Source organism: Oncorhynchus mykiss, chromosome 9 (assembly GCF_013265735.2).
Source record: "Oncorhynchus mykiss isolate Arlee chromosome 9, USDA_OmykA_1.1, whole genome shotgun sequence".
In the NCBI taxonomy this organism is placed as follows: Eukaryota; Metazoa; Chordata; class Actinopteri; order Salmoniformes; family Salmonidae; genus Oncorhynchus; species Oncorhynchus mykiss.
Window position 1 is genome coordinate 78,844,050 of NC_048573.1, and position 25,205 is coordinate 78,869,254.

General features: G+C 50.4%; 1 protein-coding gene across 2 annotated transcripts in view; it reads right to left on the reverse strand.

The window, feature by feature from the left end:
• Positions 1–4,406: 4,406 nt before the first annotated feature.
• Positions 4,407–25,205, reverse strand: part of LOC110532875 (mitochondrial carnitine/acylcarnitine carrier protein) — a 43,486-nt gene continuing 22,687 nt past the window's right edge. The window contains exons 8-10 of one of the 2 annotated variants that reach the window (XR_005053415.1): positions 19,008–19,135; positions 5,340–5,510; positions 4,407–5,250 (exon numbers count right to left, since the gene is read on the reverse strand). Coding sequence is in view for 1 of the 2 variants with exons in the window: in XM_036989143.1 (XP_036845038.1) it covers positions 5,448–5,510; positions 19,008–19,135 (191 nt within the window). In the remaining variant the exon portion in view is untranslated. Of the gene's footprint in view, positions 5,511–19,007; positions 19,136–25,205 lie in introns of both variants that reach the window. The other variant, XM_036989143.1, reaches the window with a different exon arrangement.

Below are 25,205 nucleotides of genomic sequence, written 5' to 3' on the forward strand. Positions count from 1 at the left end.
GGTTCGCGCTTTCAGTATCGCGCAAATGCTGCCATCAATCCACAGTTTCTGGTTTGGGAATGTTTTAATAGTTGCTGTGGGTACGACATCGCCGATGCACTTGCTAATAAACTCGCTCACCGAATCAGCGTATTTGTCAATGTTGTTGTTTGACACAATGCGGAACATATCCCAGTCCACATGATCGAAGCAATCTTGAAGCGTGGAATCAGATTGGTTGGACCAGCGTTGAACAGACCTGAGCGCGGGAGCTTCCTGTTTTAGTTTCTGTCTATAGGCAGGAAGCAACAAAATGGAGTCGTGGTCAGCTTTTCCAAAAGGACCTCCAAAAGGGCCTTCTATGCGTCGCGGAAGTTAGAAAAACAATGATCCAGGGTTTTACCAGCCCTGGTTGCACAATCGATATGCTGATAGAATTTAGGGAGTCTTGTTTTCAGATTAGCCTTGTTAATAAGAGACACAATGCTAATATTTGTGTAAACCTTTCACAGTTATGAACATTTCATGGACGCAAGATCCATAGGCAAGGGTGTACCATGCATACAGTATGACCCAATGGAATTCTGACGTCTTAATACATCCACAGTGTGATTTCATCTGATTAAATATACATATCAGCATTCCAACCGAGCTCAGCATTATCCAGTTCAAATATGGAGTCATTCCACTATTGGTACTGTTTGCGTCAGTTTCAATGAAAGACTTTTATTTTGAAGGTGAACCGCAAATTCTACTGTTGTGTTCTGGCTAATCATTATTGTGGCTAGCTTCACATAGGTGGTGCAAAAAGTAGTCGAGCTACGCACTGTGACATTGATCAACCAATGGTGTGGTAGATACGAGAAGTCGCCCGATTATGATTTTTCAACGCAGATACCGATACCGATTATTGGAGGACAAAAAAAAAGCCGATACCGATTAATCGGCCGATTTAATAAATAAATAAATAATAATAATTATATATATATACACACACACATTTTTGTAATAATGACAATTACAATACTGAATGAACAATGAACACTTTTAGTGTAACTTAATATCATACATAAATAAAATAAATTAAGTCTCAAATAACATGAATGATGAATGTTGAAAACAAAAACTGTAATTTCTATATGCAGGAAATCCTATTTTAATAATGGACATGGTAAGAATTGACTACCAAAGTGCAAGTCATAATTTCCATGACACCTTCTAGCAAAATCTGAAAAGCGGTTCCTTCATTCATTTATTCCATAGGATATTTTTAGATTCACTTAAAATAAGGTCTGATTCATGTAGGCTTACACCACCTTGCCAATTTTATAACTGTGTAGATATCCATAGGACAAGGTAACTCTGATCAATATTGGCTAAATATAAGTGACGATCATTTTTTTGTAGAGTGGATTTATGAAAATATTTTGACAAACGTTACCTTATCCTAGTGAGATTTACACAGGTACCAAAATGCAGAGGCGGTTTAAGCCTGAACCCTAACCTGCACGAAACACAGACCTTATTGGAAGTAGATCAAGACATTCTCTATGGAAGTCATGAACAGAGGCGGTTTAAACCTGCACGAAACACAGACCTTATTTGAAGTAGATCAAGACATTCTCTATGGAAGTCATGAACAGAGGCGGTTTAAACCTGCACGAAACACAGACCTTATTTGAAGTAGATCAAGACATTCTCTATGGAAGACATGAACGGTAAAATAACAAAGGAACCTCTTTCAAGTTCGGCCGCAAGTTATTACAGGAATTATAACGCGTCGACTATTTCTCTCTAAACCATATACCTTTGACTATTACGAGCCTGCTGCTGCCTACCACCCCTCAGTCAGACTGCTATATCAAATATCAAATCATAGACTTAACTATAATAAACACACAGAAATACGAGCCTTAGGTCAAATCCGGAAACTATCACCTCGAAAACAAAATGTTTATTCCATTCCGTATTTTATCTAACGGGTGGCATCCATGAGTCTAAATATTCCTGTTACATTGCACAACCTTCAATGTTATGTCATAATATTCTGGCAAGTTAGTTCGCAAAGAGCCAGGCAGCCCAAACTGTTGCATATACCCTGAGTCTGCGTGCAATGAACGCAAGAGGTGACACAATTTCATCTGCTATCCTGGATTTCTTTTAGCTAAATATGCAGGTTTAAAAATATATACTTGTGTATTGATTTTAAGAAATGCATTGATGTTTATGGTTAAGTACACATTGGAGCAACGACAGTCGTTGATTGATTGTTTTTTTTTAAGATAAGTTTAATGCTAGCTAGCAACTTACCTTGGCTTACTGCATTCGCGTAACAGGCATGCTCCTCGTGGAGTGCAATCTTTCATACTGTCCCTAGGAGGGTGCGTCACTTGAGTGGGTTGAGTCACTGATGTGATCTTCCTGTCTGGGTTGGCGCCCCTCCTTGGGTTGTGCCGTGGAGGAGATCTTTGTGGGCTATACTCAGCCTTGTCTCAGGATTGTAAGTTGGTGGTTGAAGATATCCCTCTAGTGGTGTGGGGGCTGTGCTTTGGCAAAGTGGGTGGGGTTATATTCCTTCCTGTTTGGCCCTGTCCGGGGGTGTCCTCGGATGGGGCCACAGTGTCTCCTGACTCCTCCTGTCTCAGCCTCCAGTATTTATGCTGCAGTAGTTTATGTGTCGGGGGGCTAGGGTCAGTTTGTTATACCTGGAGTACTTCTCCTGTCCTATTCGGTGTCCTGTGTGAATTTAAGTGTGCTCTCTCTAATTCTCTCTTTCTCTCTTTCTTTCTCTCTCTCGGAGGACCTGAGCCCTAGGACCATGCCTCAGGACTACCTGACATGATGACTCCTTGCTGTCCGCAGTCCACCTGGCCGTGCTGCTGCTCCAGTTTCAACTGTTCTGCCTTATTATTATTGGACCATGCTGGTCATTTATGAACATTTGAACATCTTGGCTATGTTCTGTTATAATCTCCACCAGGCACAGCCAGTACACCTGCATTGCTTTATGTTTGGGGTTTTAGGCTGGGTTTCTGTACAGCACTTTGAGATATCAGCTGACGTACGAAGGGCTGTATAAAAAATAAAAAAATAAAAATGTAATCAGGTGGTTCGAGCGTCGGACTAGTTAACTGTAAGGTTGCAAGATTGGATCCCCCAAGCTGACAAGGTAAAAATCTGTTGTTCTGCCCCTAAACGAGGCACAACGTTCCTAGGCCATCATTGAAAATAAGAATGTGTTCTTAACTGACTTGCCTAATTAAAAAAAATATATATAAAAAAATCTGCAAAATCGTCGCCCCAAAATACCGATTTCCGATTGTTATGAAAACTTGAAATAGGACGTTCCGATTAATTGGCCGACCTCTAGTAGATACCTCTCCTAGACGTTTGATTGACACCCCCTCATTCTCATATGGGAGGAAGAAATACGGAACTATATTAAATGAATGAATATATAAATTGATTAAAGTTTTAATACATTTGTAATTGAACAATTATTACAGATAAAGAGAAAATGAATACATTTTAGTCAGTATTTTTGTATTTCCTTGCTAATGAATGTTTTATTTCATTGTAATTATGGCAGCTTTGGACCTCCATATTATGGTGCTGCAGCACCCCTGAAAGATGAGAATTAAGGTTTATTCTTTTCACAAAAGTAGTGCACTGGGCCTTTATTAGTCCTGTATTAGCAGACTGATGTAGCCGTCTGTCTGTGAAACAAATCGCAGCACCTCCTGCCCCAAAGATCTTCCCGCAACTATGCCTCCAGCAAAAAGACAGAATAAACTTATTGAATACTAGAACATAAAGGTAGAAATACAATCTAGAAAATAGCTGTGGCCTACTCCTAGCATACCATAAAGGTAGAAATAGAATCTAGAATACACCTCTCTATGCTCAAAACCTTAGATTAGTGTCCAATGGTAATTTAGGGCCTGAATTAAATAGAATCTAGAATACACCTCTCTATGCTCAAAACCTTAGATTAGTGTCCAATGGTAATTTAGGGCCTGAATTACCCATAAACTAGGCATTAATAGACACAGCAATGTCATATTTGGCAAATTACACTTTATTCAAACAAATGTATAAAACCTGTTCTGAGATAAATCTGGATTGCTCATAAATGGATATAATTAATTAATTATATCACATTATATCACATTTAAAATGTACATCAAAACCCCTAAATTGGTCAATAGACAAATGAAGGCATTTAAAAAAATTGTTTTAAATCTTCAACATTCAAACACGTCTTTATTGTTACTATTAACAATGAATAATGAATATAAATTATAGTGCACTATTATCAGGTGCCTTTTAGACACAACCGTAGGTTCACAGAAATATGTCAAAATCATCCCCTAAAATGAATATCATGATTGTCATTATTTCACTGTGCGTTTAAACTTCTCTTCAACAAGACGTGAATCACAGGACAAGACGTCAAACTGAAACAGGACAAGACGTCAAACTGAAACAGGACGAGATGACAAACTGAAACAGGACAAGATGACAAACTGAAATAGGACAAGATGACAAACTGAAACAGGACAAGATGTCAAACTGAAACAGGACAAGATGTCAGACTGAAACAGGACAAGATGTCAAACTGAAACAGGACAAGATGTCAGACTGAAACAGGACAAGATGTCAGACTGAAACAGGACAAGATGTCAAACTGAAACAGGACAAGATGTCAGACTGAAACAGGACAAGATGTCAGACTGAAACAGGACAAGATGTCAAACTGAAACAGGACAAGATGTCAGACTGAAACAGGACAAGATGTCAAACTGAAACAGGACAAGATGTCAAACTGAAACAGGACAAGATGACAAACTGAAACAGGACAAGATGACAAACTGAAACAGGACAAGATGACAAACTGAAACAGGACAAGATGACAAACTGAAACAGGACAAGATGACAAACTGAAACAGGACAAGATGACAAACTGAAACAGGACAAGATGTCAAACTGAAACAGGACAAGATGTCAAACTGAAACAGGACAAGATGACAAACTGAAACAGGACAAGATGACAAACTGAAACAGGACAAGATGTCAAACTGAAACAGGACAAGATGACAAACTGAAACAGGACAAGATGTCAAACTGAAACATCAGTGAATATATTTTTTAGAACCACATTAACAACAAGGAGGACAATAATTAACATTGTTGTTGTCATGAAAAACCATGACTAGTTAAATAAAGGTTAAATACAACAACAAAAACCATCACCCTATTCCCTATATAGTGCACTACTTTCCCTATATAGTGCAAAACTGACCAGAGCCCTATTACCTACAGGCCCTAGGCAAAAGTAGTGCACTATATAGGGAATAGTGTGCCATTTGGGAAGCATGAAACTGAGATCAAGAGAAGAGTCCAGTCTGAAGACAGCAACAGGTCAATGCAGGTTACAACCTCTTAATGACAGGTCATAGCAGGAGACTTCACCAGGTGGGAGCCAGCCAATTTAGACACTCTAACGCCAATTCATACCCTAGAAAACAGGCCTGAGGGATACAGAGAGAAGATCAGAGCAGAAAGAACCCTAGAAAGAAAATGATGGGTTATGGATGCTGATAGGTGGGTTGGTGTTGTACTGTGTGTTGATAGGTGGGTTGGTGTGGTACTGTGTGTTGATAGGTGGGTTGGTGGATGCTGATAGGTGGATTGGTGTGGCGGCAGGTAGCCTAGCGGTTAGACCATTGAGCAGGAAAAATAAGGTTTCCATGTGAAATCCATAGATTAGGGCCTAATGAAATTATTTTAATTGACCGATTTCCTTATTGACTGTAACTCAGCAAAATCTTTGAAGTTGTTGCATGTTGCGTTTGTATTTTTGGTCAGTGTAGTTCGAATTCCCGAGTCTTCAAGGTGAAAAATAGGTCGATCTGCCCTTTAGCAAGGCACTTAACCCTAATTGCGCCAGGATCGCTGTCAATAATGGCTGTTCCCTGGCTGCGACCCCACTCTCTGACAGTGTCGCAGGGGAAGCTGGGATATGTAAAAAGCACATTTCCATTTCACGCTTGTACAGGTTATCCATTTGTAGGGCGGTTTCCTGGACACAGATTAAGGCTAATCCTAGACTACATTTCTCAGACTACATTTCTCAGACATGGTTTCAAATAGTTTCACACTTGCCCCAGTCTTAAAACATCTGATTTCCAGAAGGAAGATTAGAGTTAATCTAGATCGAGGTGAAGACTTGGCCAGAGGCTTAACTTCAGATTAATGGATGTTGGCCCCTAGATTGAACTTGGCAATGGAGGAAAATGTATTACCTGGACTATTTCAATGATGATCAAAGAGCACCTCCAAGGCCAGAGAAAAGGGTGGTAAAAGACAGGAGCAACTCACTGAATGATTTTGAAGAACTCAATTTCTGTGACCTTTTCCGTGTGTACAAAGAAAATGCATCTATTTGTTTGCTTGAGCCAAGGCTTTCATCTGGCTATCTTCAGAGAAGGCCCATCCCTCCTTCCCAACAACTGCTGATCACCTTGAGGTTTTTGGCATCTGGAACCTTCCATCGTGAAACAGGAGATTAGTGTGGTGTAAGTGAACTGACTGTATGCAGAAATGTCCACAAAGTCTATATGTGAACTGAATGACAATTACATCAATTTCGCTGATGCTGCTGCCCAAGCCAACTACAAGGTAGAGTTCTATTACTATGGGAACTTCCCTGGAGTCATTGGCTGTATAGACGGATATATAAATGGCGTCGGAGGGGATGGCTGCCGTTTTATGGGCTCTTAACCAACCGTGCTATTTTGTTGTTTTTTCGCATTGTTTGTAACTTGTTTTGTACATAATGTTGCTGCTACCGTCTCTTATGACCGAAAAGAGCTTCTGGACATCAGAACAGAGATTACTCACCTTGAACTGGACAACAAAAAAAAAAATCGTACGAGAAGGATGTATTCCAGACACCCGAACAGGCCCTCATCCCCGTCATTCGCAGGAGAGGGAAACGGCGGTGTCGCGGAAGGAGATCGGGTGCCTTGTGAGGATCCGGCAACGAGGGTGCCTTTTCCATCAGTACTACTGGCCAACTTACAATCGCTCAATAATAAAGTGGACAAACTACAAGCACGTATATCCCATCAACGGGACATTAAAAACTGTAATATCTTATGTTTCACCGAGTCGTGGCTGAATGACGACATGAATAACATACAGCTGGTGGGTTACACACTGTATCGGCCAGATAGAACAGCAGCCTCTGGTAAGACAAGTGGTGGTGGTCTGTGTATTTGCAACAGCTGGTGCAAGGAAGGAAGTCTCGAGGTTTTGCTCGCCTGAGGTAGAGTATCTCATGATAAGCTGTAGACCACGCTATCTACCTAGAGAGTTTTAATCTATATTCTTCGTAGCTGTCTATTTACCACCACAGACCGATGCTGGCACTAAGACCACACTCAATGAGCTGTATAAGGCCATAAGCAAACAGAAAAACGCTCATCCAGAGGCGGCGCTCCTAGTGGCCGGGGACTCTAATGAAGGGAAACTTAAATCTATTTGACCTAATTTCTACCAGCATGTTAAATGTGCAACCAGAGGGAAAAAACTCTAGACCCCTTTACTCCACACACAGACATGTGTACAAAGCTCTCCCTTGACCTCCATTTGGCAAATCTGACCATAACTCTATCCTCCTGATTCCTGCTTTCAAGCAAAAATTAAAGAAGGAAGCACCGGTGATTCAGTCAATACAAAAGTGGTCAGATGAAGCAGATGCTACACTACAGGACTGTTTTGGTAGCACAGACTGGAACATGTTCCAGGATTCTTCAGATCACAATGAGGAGTATACCACATCAGTCACTGGCTTCATCAATAAGTACATCGATGACATCGTCCACCGGGGTCCTCCACCAGTCCCCCAGCTCCTCTGGTCTAACTGGGGGTCCTCCACCAGTCCCCCAGCTACTCTGGTCTAACTGGGGGTCCTCCACCAGTCCCCCAGCTCATCTGTCTCTGGCCTGACTGGGGGTCCTCCACCAGTTCCCCAGCTCCTCTGGTCTTACTGGGGGTCCTCCACCAGTCCACTAGCTCATCGGTCTCTGGCCTGACTGGGGTTCTCCACCAGTTCCCCAGCTCCTCTGGTCTTACTGGGGGTCCTCCACCAGTCCCCCAGCTCCTCTGGTCTTACTGAGGGTCCTCCACCAGTCCCCTAGCTCCTCTGGTCTTACTGGGGGTCCTCCACCAGTCCCCCAGCTCCTCTGGTCTTACTGGGGGTCCTCCACCAGTCCCCCAGCTCATCTGTCTCTGGCCTGACTGGGGGTCCTCCACCAGTTCCCCATCTCCTCTGGTCTTACTGGGGGTCCTCCACCAGTCCCCCAGCTCCTCTGGTCTTACTGGGGGTCCTCCACCAGTCCCCCAGCTCATCTGTCTCTGGCCTGACTGGGGGTCCTCCACCAGTTCCCCATCTCCTCTGGTCTTACTGGGGGTCCTCCACCAGTTCCCCAGCTCCTCTGGTCATACTGGGGGTCCTTCACCAGTCCCCCAGCTCCTCTGGTCTTACTGGGGGTCCTCCACCAGTCTCCAGCTCATCTGTCTCTGGCCTGACTGTGGGTCCTCCACCAGTTCCCCAGCTCCTCTGGTCTTACTGGGGGTCCTCCACCAGTCCCCCAGCTCCTCTGGTCTTACTGGGGGTCCTCCACCAGTCCCCCAGCTCATCTGTCTCTGGCCTGATTGGGGGTCCTCCACCATTTCCCCAGCTCCTCTGGTCTTACTGGGGGTCCTCCACCAGTCCCCCAGCTCCTCTGGTCTTACTGGGGGTCCTCCACCAGTCCCCCAGCTCCTCTGGTCTTACTGGGGGTCCTCCACCAGTCCCCCAGCTCCTCTGGTCTAGGTGGGGGTCCTCCACCAGTCCCCCATCTGCTTCTGGTCTTACTGGGGGACCTCCACCAGTCCCCCATCTGCCACCAGATCCTCTGGTCTTACTTGGGGTCATCCACTAGTCCCCCAGCTCCTCTGGTCTTACTGTGGGTCCTCCACCAGTCCCCCAGCTCATCTGTCTCTGGCCTGACTGGGGGTCCTCCACCAGTTCCCCAGCTCCTCTGGTCTAACTGGGGGTCCTCCACCAGTCCCCCAGCTCATCTTTCTCTGGTCTTACTGGGGGTCCTCCACCAGTCCCCCAGCTCATCTTTCTCTGGTCTAACTGGGGGTCTTCCACCTGTCCCCCAGCTCATCTGTCTCTGGTCTAACTGGGGGTCCTCCACCAGTCCCCCAGCTACTCTAAATTTTACTGGGGGTCCTCCACCAGTCCCCCAGCTCATCTGTCTCTGGCCTGACTGGGTGTCCTCCACCAGTCCCCCAGATCCTCTGGTCTTACTGAGGGTCATCCACCAGTCCCCTAGCTCCTCTGGTCTTACTGGGGGTCCTCCACTAGTCCCCCAGCACCCCTGGTCTTACTGGGGGTCTCCACCAGTCCCCCAGCTCATCTGTCTCTGGCCTGACTGGGGGTCCTCCACCAGTTCCCCAGCTCCTCTGGTCTTACTGGGGGTCCTGCACTAGTCCCCCAGCTCCTCTGGTCTTACTGAGGGTCATCCACTAGTCCCCCAGTTCATCTGTCTCTGGCTTGACTGGGGGTCCTCCACCAGTCTCCCAGCTCATCTGTCTCTGGCTTGACTGGGGGTCCACCTCCAGTCTCCCAGCTCATCTGTCTCTGGCCTGATTGGGGGACCTCCACCATTTCCCCAGCTCCTCTGGTCTTACTGGGGGTCCTCCACCAGTCCCCCAGCTCCTCTGGTCTTACTGGGGGTCCTCCACCAGTCCCCCAGCTCATCTGTCTCTGGTCTAACTGGGTGTCCTCCACCAGTCCCCCAGATCCTCTGGTCTTACTGGGGGTCCTCCACCAGTCCCCCAGCTCCTCTGGTCTTACTGGGGGTCCTCCACCAGTCCCCCATCTGCCTCTTGTCTTACTGGGGGTCCTCCACCAGTCCCCCAGCTACTCTAAATTTTACTGGGGGTCCTCCACCAGTCCCCCAGCTCATCTGTCTCTGGCCTGACTGGGTGTCCTCCACCAGTCCCCCAGATCCTCTGGTCTTACTGAGGGTCCTCCACCAGTCCCCTAGCTCCTCTGGTCTTACTGGGGGTCCTCCACTAGTCCCCCAGCTCCTCTGGTCTTACTGGGGGTCCACCACCAGTCTCCCAGCTCATCTGTCTCTGGCCTGATTGGGGGACCTCCACCATTTACCCAGCTCCTCTGGTCTTACTGGGGGTCCTCCACCAGTCCCCCAGCTCCTCTGGTCTTACTGGGGGTCCTCCACCAGTCCCCCAGTTCATCTGTCTCTGGCCTGACTGGGGGTCCTCCACCAGTTCCCCAGCTCCTCTGGTCTTACTGGGGGTCCTCCACCAGTCCCCCAGCTCCTCTGGTCTTACTGGGGTTCCTCCACCAGTCTCCCAGCTCATCTGTCTCTGGCTTGACTGGGGGTCCTCCACCATTTACCCAGCTCCTCTGGTCTTACTGGGGGTCCTCCACCAGTCCCCCAGCTCCTCTGGTCTTACTGGGGGTCCTCCACCAGTCCCCCAGTTCATCTGTCTCTGGCCTGACTGGGGGTCCTCCACCAGTTCCCCAGCTCCTCTGGTCTTACAGGGGGTCCTCCACCAGTCCCCCAGCTCCTCTGGTCTTACTGGGGGTCATCCACTAGTCCCCCAGCTCCTCTGGTCTTACTGGGGGTCCTCCACCAGTTCCCCAGCTCCTCTGGTCTAACTGAGGGTCCTCCACCAGTCCCCCAGCTCATCTTTCTCTGGTCTTACTGGGGGTCCTCCACCAGTCCCCCAGCTCATCTTTCTCTGGTCTAACTGGGGGTCTTCCACCTGTCCCCCAGCTCATCTGTCTCTGGTCTAACTCTGGGTCTTCCACCAGTCCCCCAGCTCCTCTGGTCTTACTGGGGGTCCTCCACCAGTCCCCCAGCTCATCTTTCTCTGGTCTTACTGGGGGTCCTCCACCAGTCCCCCAGCTCATCTTTCTCTGGTCTAACTGGGGGTCTTCCACCTGTCCCCCAGCTCATCTGTCTCTGGTCTAACTGGGGGTCTTCCACCAGTCCCCCAGCTCCTCTGGTCTTACTGGGGGTCCTCCACCAGTCCCCCATCTGCCTCTTGTCTTACTGGGGGTCCTCCACCAGTCCCCCAGCTACTCTAAATTTTACTGGGGGTCCTCCACCAGTCCCCCAGCTCATCTGTCTCTGGCCTGACTGGGTGTCCTCCACCAGTCCCCCAGATCCTCTGGTCTTACTGAGGGTCCTCCACCAGTCCCCTAGCTCCTTTGGTCTTACTGGGGGTCCTCCACTACTCCCCCAGCTCCTCTGGTCTTACTGGGGGTCTCCACCAGTCCCCCAGCTCATCTGTCTCTGGACTGACTGGGGGTCCTCCACCAGTTCCCCAGCTCCTCTGGTCTTACTGGGGGTCCTGCACTAGTCCCCCAGCTCCTCTGGTCTTACTGAGGGTCATCCACTAGTCCCCCAACTCCTCTGGTCTTACTGGGGGTCCTCCACCAGTCCCCCAGTTCATCTGTCTCTGGCTTGACTGGGGGTCCTCCACCAGTCTCCCAGCTCATCTGTCTCTGGCCTGACTGGGTGTCCTCCACCAGTCCCCCAGATCCTCTGGTCTTACTGAGGGTCCTCCACCAGTCCCCTAGCTCCTCTGGTCTTACTGGGGGTCCTCCACTAGTCCCCCAGCTCCTCTGGTCTTACTGGGGGTCCACCACCAGTCTCCCAGCTCATCTGTCTCTGGCCTGATTGGGGGACCTCCACCATTTACCCAGCTCCTCTGGTCTTACTGGGGGTCCTCCACCAGTCCCCCAGCTCCTCTGGTCTTACTGGGGGTCCTCCACCAGTCCCCCAGTTCATCTGTCTCTGGCCTGACTGGGGGTCCTCCACCAGTTCCCCAGCTCCTCTGGTCTTACTGGGGGTCCTCCACCAGTCCCCCAGCTCCTCTGGTCTTACTGGGGTTCCTCCACCAGTCTCCCAGCTCATCTGTCTCTGGCTTGACTGGGGGTCCTCCACCAGTCTACCAGCTCATCTGTCTCTGGCTTGACTGGGGGTCCTCCACCAGTCTCCCAGCTCATCTGTCTCTGGCCTGATTGGGGGTCCTCCACCAGTTCCCCAGCTCCTCTGGTCTTACTTGGGGTCATCCACTAGTCCCCCAGCTCCTCTGGTCTTACTGGGGGTCCTCCACCAGTTCCCCAGCTCCTCTGGTCTAACTGGGGGTCCTCCACCAGTCCCCCAGCTCATCTTTCTCTGGTCTTACTGGGGGTCCTCCACCAGTCCCCCAGCTCATCTTTCTCTGGTCTAACTGGGGGTCTTCCACCTGTCCCCCAGCTCATCTGTCTCTGGTCTAACTGGGGGTCTTCCACCAGTCCCCCAGCTCCTCTGGTCTTACTGGGGGTCCTCCACCAGTCCCCCAGCTCAGCTTTCTCTGGTCTTACTGGGGGTCCTCCACCAGTCCCCCAGCTCATCTTTCTCTGGTCTAACTGGGGGTCTTCCACCTGTCCCCCAGCTCATCTGTCTCTGGTCTAACTGGGGGTCTTCCACCAGTCCCCCAGCTCCTCTGGTCTTACTGGGGGTCCTCCACCAGTCCCCCATCTGCCTCTTGTCTTACTGGGGGTCCTCCACCAGTCCCCCAGCTACTCTAAATTTTACTGGGGGTCCTCCACCAGTCCCCCAGCTCATCTGTCTCTGGCCTGACTGGGTGTCCTCCACCAGTCCCCCAGATCCTCTGGTCTTACTGAGGGTCCTCCACCAGTCCCCTAGCTCCTTTGGTCTTACTGGGGGTCCTCCACTACTCCCCCAGCTCCTCTGGTCTTACTGGGGGTCTCCACCAGTCCCCCAGCTCATCTGTCTCTGGACTGACTGGGGGTCCTCCACCAGTTCCCCAGCTCCTCTGGTCTTACTGGGGGTCCTGCACTAGTCCCCCAGCTCCTCTGGTCTTACTGAGGGTCATCCACTAGTCCCCCAACTCCTCTGGTTTTGCTGGGGGTCCTCCACCAGTCCCCCAGTTCATCTGTCTCTGGCCTGATTGGGGGACCTCCACCAGTCCCCCAGCTCCTCTGGTCTTACTGGGGGTCCTCCACCAGTCCCCCAGCTCCTCTGGTCTTACTGGGGGTCCTCCACCAGTCCCCCAGCTCATCTGTCTCTGGCTTGACTGGGGGTCCTCCACCAGTCTCCCAGCCCATCTGTCTCTGGCTTGACTGGGGGTCCACCACCAGTCTCCCAGCTCATCTGTCTCTGGCCTGATTGGGGGACCTCCACCAGTCCCCCAGCTCCTCTGGTCTTACTGGGGGTCCTCCACCAGTCCCCCAGCTCCTCTGGTCTTACTGGGGTTCCTCCACCAGTCTCCCAGCTCATCTGTCTCTGGCCTGATTGGGGGTCCTCCACCAGTTCCCCAGCTCCTCTGGTCTTACTTGGGGTCATCCACTAGTCCCCTAACTCCTCTGGTCTTACTGTGGGTCCTCCACCAGTCCCCCAGTTCATCTGTCTCTGGCTTGAATTGGGGGTCCTCCACCAGTCTCCCAGCTCATCTGTCTCTGGCTTGACTGGGGGTCCTCCACCAGTCCCCCAGCTACTCTAAATTTTACTGGGGGTCCTCCACCAGTCCCCCAGCTCATCTGTCTCTGGCCTGACTGGGTGTCCTCCACCAGTCCCCCAGATCCTCTGGTCTTACTGAGGGTCCTCCACCAGTCCCCTAGCTCCTTTGGTCTTACTGGGGGTCCTCCACTACTCCCCCAGCTCCTCTGGTCTTACTGGGGGTCTCCACCAGTCCCCCAGCTCATCTGTCTCTGGACTGACTGGGGGTCCTCCACCAGTTCCCCAGCTCCTCTGGTCTTACTGGGGGTCCTGCACTAGTCCCCCAGCTCCTCTGGTCTTACTGAGGGTCATCCACTAGTCCCCCAGCTCCTCTGGTCTTACTGGGGGTCCTCCACCAGTCCCCCAGTTCATCTGTCTCTGGCTTGACTGGGGGTCCTCCACCAGTCTCCCAGCCCATCTGTCTCTGGCTTGACTGGGGGTCCACCACCAGTCTCCCAGCTCATCTGTCTCTGGCCTGATTGGGGGACCTCCACCATTTCCCCAGCTCCTCTGGTCTTACTGGGGGACCTCCACCAGTCCCCCAGCTCCTCTGGTCTTACTGGGGGTCCTCCACCAGTCCCCCAGCTCATCTGTCTCTGGCCTGACTGGGGGTCCTCCACCAGTTCCCCAGCTCCTCTGGTCTTACTGGGGGTCCTCCACCAGTCCCCCAGCTCCTCTGGTCTTACTGGGGTTCCTCCACCAGTCTCCCAGCTCATCTGTCTCTGGCCTGATTGGGGGTCCTCCACCAGTTCCCCAGCTCCTCTGGTCTTACTTGGGGTCATCCACTAGTCCCCCAACTGCTCTGGTCTTACTGTGGGTCCTCCACCAGTCCCCCAGTTCATCTGTCTCTGGCTTGACTGGGGGTCCTCCACCAGTCTCCCAGCTCATCTGTCTCTGGCTTGACTGGGGGCCCTCCACCAGTCTCCCAGCTCATCTGTCTCTGGCCTGATTGGGGGTCCTCCACCAGTTCCCCAGCTCCTCTGGTCTTACTTGGGGTCATCCACTAGTCCCCCAGCTCCTCTGGTCTTACTGTGGGTCCTCCACCAGTCCCCCAGCTCATCTGTCTCTGGCCTGACTGGGGGTCCTCCACCAGTTCCCCAGCTCCTCTGGTCTAACTGGGGGTCCTCCACCAGTCCCCCAGCTCATCTTTCTCTGGTCTTACTGGGGGTCCTCCACCAGTCCCCCAGCTCATCTTTCTCTGGTCTAACTGGGGGTCTTCCACCTGTCCCCCAGCTCATCTGTCTCTGGTCTAACTGGGGGTCTTCCACCAGTCCCCCAGCTCCTCTGGTCTTACTGGGGGTCCTCCACCAGTCCCCCATCTGCCTCTTGTCTTACTGGGGGTCCTCCACCAGTCCCCCAGCTACTCTAAATTTTACTGAGGGTCCTCCACCAGTCCCCCAGCTCATCTGTCTCTGGCCTGACTGGGTGTCCTCCACCAGTTCCCCAGCTCCTCTGGTCTAACTGGGGGTCCTCCACCAGTCCCCCAGCTCATCTTTCTCTGGTCTTACTGGGGGTCCTCCACCAGTCCCCCAGCTCATCTTTCTCTGGTCTAACTGGGGGTCTTCCACCAGTCCCCCAGCTCCTCTGGTCTTACTGGGGGTCCTCCACCAGTCCCCCATCTGCCTCTGGTCTTACTGAGGGTCCTCCACCAGTCCCCTAGCTCCTCTGGTCTTACTGGGGGTCCTCCACTAGTCCCCCAGCTCCTCTGGTCTTACTGGGGGTCTCCACCAGTCCCCCAGCTCATCTGTCTCTGGCCTGACTGGGGGTCCTCCACCAGTTCCCCAGCTCCTCTGGTCTTACTGGGGGTCCTGCACTAGTCCCCCAGCTCCTCTGGTCTTACTGAGGGTCATCCACTAGTCCCCCAGCTCCTCTGGTCTTACTGGGGGTCCTCCACCAGTCCCCCAGTTCATCTGTCTCTGGCTTGACTGGGGGTCCTCCACCAGTCTCCCAGCCCATCTGTCTCTGGCTTGACTGGGGGTCCACCACCAGTCTCCCAGCAAATCTGTCTCTGGCCTGATTGGGGGACCTCCACCAGTTCCCCAGCTCCTCTGGTCTTACTGTGGGTCCTCCACCAGTCCCCCAGTTCATCTGTCTTTGGCTTGACTGGGGGTCCTCCATACGTCTCCCAGCTCATATGTCTCTGGCTTGACTGGGGGTCCTCCACCAGTCTCCCAGCTCATCTGTCTCTGGCCTGATTGGGGGACCTCCACCATTTCCCCAGCTCCTCTGGTCTTACTGGGGGTCCTCCACCAGTCCCCCAGCTCCTCTGGTCTTACTGGGGGTCCTCCACCAGTCCCCCAGCTCATCTGTCTCTGGCTTGACTGGGGGTCCTCCACCAGTCTCCCAGCCCATCTGTCTCTGGCTTGACTGGGGGTCCACCACCAGTCTCCCAGCAAATCTGTCTCTGGCCTGATTGGGGGACCTCCACCAGTTCCCCAGCTCCTCTGGTCTTACTGTGGGTCCTCCACCAGTCCCCCAGTTCATCTGTCTTTGGCTTGACTGGGGGTCCTCCATAAGTCTCCCAGCTCATATGTCTCTGGCTTGACTGGGGGTCCTCCACCAGTCTCCCAGCTCATCTGTCTCTGGCCTGATTGGGGGACCTCCACCATTTCCCCAGCTCCTCTGGTCTTACTGGGGGTCCTCCACCAGTCCCCCAGCTCCTCTGGTCTTACTGGGGGTCCTCCACCAGTCCCCCAGCTCATCTGTCTCTGGCCTGATCTCATCTGTCTCTGGCCCCAGCTCCTCTGGTCTTACCGGGGGTCCTCCACCAGTCCCCCAGCTCCTCTGGTCTTACTGGGGGTCCTCCACCAGTCTCCCAGTTCATCTGTCTCTGGCCTGACTGGGGGTCCTCCACCAGTTCCCCAGCTCCTCTGGTCTTACTGGGAGTCCTCCACCAGTCCCCCAGCTCCTCTGGTCTTACTGGGGGTCCTCCACCAGTCCCCCAGCTCCTCTGGTCTTACTGGGGGTCCTCCACCAGTCCCCCAGTTCATCTGTCTCTGGCTTGACTGGGGGTCCTCCACCTGTCTCCCAGCTCATCTGTCTCTGGCCTGATTGGGGGACCTCCACCAGTTCCCCAGCTCCTCTGGTCTTACTGTGGGTCCTCCACCAGTCCCCCAGTTCATCTGTCTCTGGCTTGACTGGGGGTCCTCCACCAGTCTCCCAGCTCATATGTCTCTGGCTTGACTGGGGGTCCTCCACCAGTCTCCCAGCTCATGTGTCTCTGGCCTGATTGGGGGACCTCCACCATTTCCCCAGCTCCTCTGGTCTTACTGGGGGTCCTCCACCAGTCCCCCAGCTCCTCTTGTCTTACTGGGGGTCCTCCACCAGTCCCCCAGCTCATCTGTCTCTGGCCTGATCTCATCTGTCTCTGGCCCCAGCTCCTCTGGTCTTACCGGGGGTCCTCCACCAGTCCCCCAGCTCCTCTGGTCTTACTGGGGGTCCTCCACCAGTCTCCCAGTTCATCTGTCTCTGGCCTGACTGGGGGTCCTCCACCAGTTCCCCAGCTCCTCTGGTCTTACTGGGAGTCCTCCACCAGTCCCCCAGCTCCTCTGGTCTTACTGGGGGTCCTCCACCAGTCCCCCAGTTCATCTGTCTCTGGCCTGACTGGGGGTCCTCCACCAGTTCCCCAGCTCCTCTGGTCTTACTGGGGGTCCTCCACCAGTCCCCCAACTCCTCTGGTCTTACTGGGGTTCCTCCACCAGTCTCCCAGCTCATCTGTCTCTGGCCTGATTGGGGGTCCTCCACCAGTTCCCCAGCTCCTCTGGTCTTACTTGGGGTCATCCACTAGTCCCCCAGCTCCTCTGGTCTTACTGGGGGTCCTCCACCAGTCCCCCAGTTCATCTGTCTCTGGCTTGACTGGGGGTCCTCCACCAGTCTCCCAGCTCATCTGTCTCTGGCTTGACTGGGGGTCCTCCACCAGTCTCCCAGCTCATCTGTCTCTGGCCTGATTGGGGGACCTCCACCATTTCCCCAGCTCCTCTGGTCTTACTGGGGGTCCTCCACCAGTCCCCCAGCTCCTCTGGTCTTACTGGGGGTCCTCCACCTGTCCCCCAGTTCATCTGTCTCTGGCCTGACTGGGGGACCTCCACCATTTCCCCAGCTCCTCTGGTCTTACTGGGGGTCCTCCACCAGTCCCCCAGCTCATCTGTCTCTGGCCTGATCTCATCTGTCTCTGGACCCAGCTCCTCTGGTCTTACTGGGGTTCCTCCACCAGTCTCCCAGCTCATCTGTCTCTGGTCTTTCTGGGGGTCCTCCACCAGTCCCCCAGCTCATCTGTCTCTGGTCTTACTGGGGTGTCCCATGCCTGGTTTCTGGAGCATCCTCAGATCAGAACATTAACCAAATCAAGCTTCACAAAGATGAACTGGTTAGTCCTTACTTTCCTTAGTCTGGGACTCCCTAGTCTAGCAATAATTAATCTGAAGTTAAACGGCTCAGAAAGCCATTGTTTTATCTAGATTCATTTAAGTAGAATTAGCCTGGTCCTGATTTAAATTGAACTCTGTCTTTGAAACTGCCCAGTAGTGAAACAGGACAAATATAAGCACCCCCTATTTGACCTTTTCAAATGGTGATTGGTGGGGTGGTGTGGTGCTAAATGCTAATAGGTGGGTTGGTGTGGTACAAAATGCTGATAGGTGGGGTGGTGTGGTACTAAATGCTGATTGGTGGGTTGGTGTGGTACTAAATGTTGATAGGTGGGTTGGTGTGGTACAAAATGCTGATAGGTGGGGTGGTGTGGTACTAAATGCTGATAGGTGGGGTGGTGTGGTACTAAATGCTGATAGGTGGGGTGGTGTGGTACTAAATGTTGATAGGTGGGTTGGTGTGGTACAAAATGCTGATTGGTGGGGTGGTGTGGTACTAGATGCTGATAGGTGATGTGGTACTAAATGCTGATAGGTGTGGTGTGGTACAAAATGCTGATAGGTGGGGTGGTGTGGTACTAAATGTTGATAGGTGGGGTGGTGTGGTACTAAATGCTGATAGGTGATGTGGTACTAAATGCTGATTGGTGGGGTGGGGTGGTACTAAATGCTGATAGGTGGTGTGGTACTAAATGCTGATAGGTGGGGTGGTACTAAATGTTGATAGGTGGGGTGGTGTGGTACTAAATGCTGATAGGTGGAGTGGTGTGGTACTAAATGTTGATAGGTGGGGTGGTGTGGTACTAAATGCTGATAGGTGGGGTGGTGTGGTACTAAATGCTGATAGGTGGGGTGATGTGGTACTAAATGCTGATAGGTGATGTGGTACAAAATGCTGATAGGTGGGGTGGTGTAGTACTAAATGTTGATAGGTGGGGTGGTGTGGTACTAAATGCTGATAGGTGGGGTGGTGTGGTACTAAATGTTGATAGGTGGGGTGGTGTGGTACTAAATGCTGATTGGTGGGGTGGTGTGGCTATAGGGCTTGTAATAGGTTGTCTACCGCGTTGGCAGGGAAGGCTCTGAGGAACACGGCGTTGGATCCTTTATAGAGTGCTCTGGGCCCCTCGTCACGAAGTAGCTCCCTCAGTACATCTACCAGACCTGTTCCCCTGTACCGCCCGTCTGGAGCTACACACACACAGTAAGAAAAAACAGATTTTCATTTGAATCTAAATGTTTAGCTATCGTTCCCCCAGGTAATTTGAATCTAAATATGTAGCTATAGTTCCCCCAGGTCTTCACACAGGTATTCATTAAATGATCCTTCTCTGTACCTTGCTCTGTTACTCTGGAGCAGGATGAGGACTGAGAATCTGTCTGTCATTGCCAGTTGTCACCACTACATGGGAGCATTCAGCTGCTGTCTCCTATAGTCCTGGCTACCAGGCTCCTGTAGTTTCATGTCATTTAGCAGACGCTCTCATGCAGAAATATTTACAGTCAGGCCATTCAACTAAGTTAGGTAAAACCACCACATATCACAGTTTCCAGTCAGGCCATTCAACTGTGACAACCCTCCCACTCAGTCTGCCAAATTCTTTCTCTTTGCTCTTGTTCCCCTTAATAGGAGGTCGGTGGGCGGAGCCGGGAGGGTCGTCAGCAAAATGGGACACACCTGGGCTCGGGTGTGTCCCGGGATAAATACACCTCTTCCCCATTTTATTGGAGAGAGTCTCTCCATGCAGACACACGGATAGAGTTTGGTTGTGGCAGTTGGCAGGTTGCTTTGGCACCTTTCAACACCCCTCATTATCACATTTATGCACGCAAACACTCACTTACATTACTGACTACACACACACACCGTTGTTCATTGTATTTAGTTTACTTCCATTAATAAATATATTGTTATTCCTTATCTCCACGTTGTCTCCCTTTTTTGTTACGAACTTCGAGCCGGTTCGTGACAAGTGAGGGCTCGTCTGGGATTTAAGGTTGGTTCCTAGACATTTTGGCATATAGCACTTTGTTGCATTATGAAGGACTAATACTAGTATGAGTTGTGTTTGGGAGAAAATGTGGAGTTACTGTTTGAGAACTCTGTAGGTGCTTGGTAACTTTCGTTACAGCTTTTGAGTTGTAATGTTTGGTAGGCCCAGTGTTGGTTGCCTTTGTTTGGGAAACTTGCCACTGCGGTGGATAGTTGGTTGTGTGCTGCGTTGGAGAGTATATTGGTTAGTTTCCAGGCCCCTGCCCAGGCTGGAGACTCTTGATCTACTCACTGTTGGGACACCGGTCTGAGGTGAGTACAATCGGCTGTGTATCTCAGTGGGAGATTTGGGTAGGGTAGTGACACTTGCTACCTGGAGCTATAGCCTTTATTTTTCCCCTGTTAGGCTTAGTGATGTGTTTCACTTTGGAATACGTTGGGCATGGTTATTTTGTTTATTTTTGTGTAGTGTCTGTGGACGGAGCAGTTGTCTCGGGGGCACATCCGTGGCTTGGGTGAATCTGCCAGCATGCTGCGTGTTTTAATTAATTAATTAATTTTTCCTTTGCCAGTAGACTACAGTGTGTAATTACCCACCGCAAATCCGCACGAAGACTAGGTTTGAGTTACTGTAGGTTTTATGGAAGACTAGGGTTGAGTTACTGTAGGTTTTATGGAAGACTAGGGTTGAGTTACTGTAGGTTTTATGGAAGACTAGGGTTGAGTTACTGTAGGTTTTATGGAAGACTAGGGTTGAGTTACTGTAGGTTTTATGGAAGACTAGGGTTGAGTTACTGTAGGTTTTATGGAAGACTAGGGTTGAGTTACTGTAGGTTTTATGGAAGACTAGGGTTGAGTTACTGTAGGTTTTATGGAATACTAGGGTTGAGTTACTGTAGGTTTTATGGAAGACTAGGGTTGAGTTACTGTAGGTTTTATGGAAGACTAGGGTTGAGTTACTGTAGGTTTTATGGAAGACTAGGGTTGAGTTACTGTAGGTTTTATGGAAGACTAGGGTTGAGTTACTGTAGGTTTTATGGAAGACTAGGGTTGAGTTACTGTAGGTTTTATGGAAGACTTTGGTTGAGTTACTGTAGGTTTTATGGAAGACTAGGGTTGAGTTACTGTAGGTTTTATGGAAGACTAGGGTTGAGTTACTGTAGGTTTTATGGAAGACTAGGGTTGAGTTACTGTAGGTTTTATGGAAGACTAGGGTTGAGTTACTGTAGGTTTTATGGAAGACTAGGGTTGAGTTATTGTAGGTTTTATGGAAGACTAGGGTTGAGTTACTGTAGGTTTTATGGAAGACTAGGGTTGAGTTACTGTAGGTTTTATGGAAGACTAGGGTTGAGTTACTGTAGGTTTTATGGAAGACTAGGGTTGAGTTACTGTAGGTTTTATGGAAGACTAGGGTTGAGTTACTGTAGGTTTTATGGAAGACTAGGGTTGAGTTACTGTAGGTTTTATGGAAGACTAGGGTTGAGTTACTGTAGGTTTTATGGAAGACTTTGGTTGAGTTACTGTAGGTTTTATGGAAGACTAGGGTTGAGTTACTGTAGGTTTTATGGAAGACTAGGGTTGAGTTACTGTAGGTTTTATGGAAGACTAGGGTTGAGTTACTGTAGGTTTTATGGAAGACTAGGGTTGAGTTACTGTAGGTTTTATGGAAGACTAGGGTTGAGTTACTGTAGGTTTTATGGAAGACTAGGGTTGAGTTACTGTAGGTTTCATGGAATACTAGGGTTGAGTTACTGTAGGTTTTATGGAAGACTAGGGTTGAGTTACTGTAGGTTTTATGGAAGACTAGGGTTGAGTTACTGTAGGTTTTATGGAAGACTAGGGTTGAGTTACTGTAGGTTTTATGGAAGACTAGGGTTGAGTTACTGTAGGTTTTATGGAAGACTAGGGTTGAGTTACTGTAGGTTTTATGGAAGACTTTGGTTGAGTTACTGTAGGTTTTATGGAAGACTAGGGTTGAGTTACTGTAGGTTTTATGGAAGACTAGGGTTGAGTTACTGTAGGTTTTATGGAAGACTAGGGTTGAGTTACTGTAGGTTTTATGGAAGACTAGGGTTGAGTTACTGTAGGTTTTATGAAAGACTTTGGTTGAGTTACTGTAGGTTTTATGGAAGACTAGGGTTGAGTTACTGTAGGTTTTATGGAAGACTAGGGTTGAGTTACTGTAGGTTTTATGGAAGACTAGGGTTGAGTTACTGTAGGTTTTATGGAAGACTAGGGTTGAGTTATTGTAGGTTTTATGGAAGACTAGGGTTGAGTTATTGTAGGTTTTATGGAAGACTAGGGTTGAGTTACTGTAGGTTTTATGGAAGACTAGGGTTGAGTTACTGTAGGTTTTATGGAAGACTAGGGTTGAGTTACTGTAGGTTTTATGGAAGACTAGGGTTGAGTTACTGTAGGTTTTATGGAAGACTTGGGTTGAGTTACTGTAGGTTTTATGGAAGACTAGGGTTGAGTTACTGTAGGTTTTATGGAAGACTAGGGTTGAGTTACTGTAGGTTTTATGGAAGACTAGGGTTGAGTTACTGTAGGTTTTATGGAAGACTAGGGTTGAGTTACTGTAGGTTTTATGGAAGACTTTGGTTGAGTTACTGTAGGTTTTATGGAAGACTAGGGTTGAGTTACTGTAGGTTTTATGGAAGACTAGGGTTGAGTTACTATAGGTTTTATGGAAGACTAGGGTTGAGTTACTGTAGGTTTTATGGAAGACTAGGGTTGAGTTACTGTAGGTTTTATGGAAGACTAGGGTTGAGTTACTGTAGGTTTTATGGAAGACTAGGGTTGAGTTACTGTAGGTTTTATGGGAGACTAGGGTTGAGTTACTGTAGGTTTTATGGAAGACTAGGGTTGAGTTACTGTAGGTTTTATGGAAGACTAGGGTTGAGTTACTGTAGGTTTTATGGAAGACTAGGGTTGAGTTACTGTAGGTTTTATGGAAGACTAGGGTTGAGTTACTGTAGGTTTTATGGAAGACTAGGGTTGAGTTACTGTAGGTTTTATGGAAGACTAGGGTTGAGTTACTGTAGGTTTTATGGAAGACTAGGGTTGAGTTACTGTAGGTTTTATGGAAGACTAGGGTTGAGTTACTGTAGGTTTTATGGGAAGCTCCATATATTTATCTCTTCTGTGGTGCCCAGCGTGATTGTCAGTTCTCTTGTGGTCCGGTCTGGTGTGCTCAGCAGAGGGGAAGAGCGAGATATTTTTTTTGTATTTCTAGTGACTATGGCGACTTACTTAGACACGTTCATTCGCTTTCCATCAGAGGAACTGTTAGAATTATGTACTGAAGAACAGCTGTTGAAGATTGCTGAACACTACCAGTCTAAACAATTATATTAGGTTGATATTGAAGGTCAATCTGATGAAGTTACCTCTCGCCGTCTCCCTGTTTCATTACAATGGCTGCTCCATCTGTTAGCCCTAGTGGTCTTCTTTTAAACAGCAGAAATAACTGCTTCTGTTACAGCTAGAGCACGATCATGAGAAGCTAGAGCACGATCGTGAGAATCTAGAGCACGATCGTGAGAAGCTAGAGCATGATCGTGAGAAGCTAGAACACGATCGCGAGAAGCTAGAGCATGATCGTGAGAAGCTAGAACACGATCGCGAGAAGCTAGAGCACGATCGTGAGAAGCGAGAGCACGATCATGTAAAGTATGACAAATAATTGGAATTTAAACAGGATTTGGAGCATGCTAAAATCAAGCTGCAACAAGAGCTTGTTATGGAAGGAAAGCTCTCAGGGGAGAGTTTGCTCTGGGAAGGTGACACAGATTTACCTAGGGGACGCTGCTCTTTTGGTCGTGCCCCGACACATTTGATGTTGTTGGGAATAAAGGTGAAATTAGGGCCAGACACACCCCCTAACTCCATTTTAATCATGGAACACTGGATAAAGTGTTAAAGGGGCCAGACACACCCCCTACCTCCATGGAGTTAGGGGGTGTGTCTGGCCCCTAACAGGGATGGAGTTAGGGGGTGTGTCTGGCCCCTAACAGGGATGGAGGTAGGGGGTGTGTCTGGCCCCTAACAGGGATGGAGGTAGGGGGTGTGTCTGGCCCCTAACAGGGATGGAGGTAGGGGGTGTGTCTGGCCCCTAACAGGGATGGAGGTAGGGGGTGTGTCTGGCCCCTAACAGGGATGGAGTTAGGGGGTGTGTCTGGCCCCTAACAGGGATGGAGGTAGGGGGTGTGTCTGGCCCCTAACAGGGATGGAGTTAGGGGGTGTGTCTGGCCCCTAACAGGGATGGAGGTAGGGGGTGTGTCTGGCCCCTAACAGGGATGGAGGTAGGGGGTGTGTCTGGCCCCTAACAGGGATGGAGGTAGGGGGTGTGTCTGGCCCCTAACAGGGATGGAGTTAGGGGGTGTGTCTGGCCCCTAACAGGGATGGAGGTAGGGGGTGTGTCTGGCCCCTAACAGGGATGGAGGTAGGGGGTGTGTCTGGCCCCTAACAGGGATGGAGGTAGGGGGTGTGTCTGGCCCCTAACAGGGATGGAGTTAGGGGGTGTGTCTGGCCCCTAACAGGGATGGAGGTAGGGGGTGTGTCTGGCCCCTAACAGGGATGGAGGTAGGGGGTGTGTCTGGCCCCTAACAGGGATGGAGTTAGGGGGTGTGTCTGGCCCCTAACAGGGATGGAGGTAGGGGGTGTGTCTGGCCCCTAACAGGGATGGAGGTAGGGGGTGTGTCTGGCCCCTAACAGGGATGGAGTTAGGGGGTGTGTCTGGCCCCTAACAGGGATGGAGGTAGGGGGTGTGTCTGGCCCCTAACAGGGATGGAGTTAGGGGGTGTGTCTGGCCCCTAACAGGGATGGAGGTAGGGGGTGTGTCTGGCCCCTAACAGGGATGAAGGTAGGGGGTGTGTCTGGCCTCTAACAGGGATGGAGGTAGGAGGTGTGTCTGGCCCCTAACAGGGATGGAGGTAGGGGGTGTGTCTGGCCCCTAACAGGGATGGAGGTAGGGGGTGTGTCTGGCCCCTAACAGGGATGGAGGTAGGGGGTGTGTCTGGCCCCTAACAGGGATGGAGGTAGGGGGTGTGTCTGGCCCCTAACAGGGATGGAGGTAGGGGGTGTGTCTGGCCCCTAACAGGGATGGAGGTAGGGGGTGTGTCTGGCCCCTAACAGGGATGGAGGTAGGGGGTGTGTCTGGCCCCTAACAGGGATGGAGGTAGGAGGTGTGTCTGGCCCCTAACAGGGATGGAGGTAGGGGGTGTGTCTGGCCCCTAACAGGGATGGAGGTAGGGGGTGTGTCTGGCC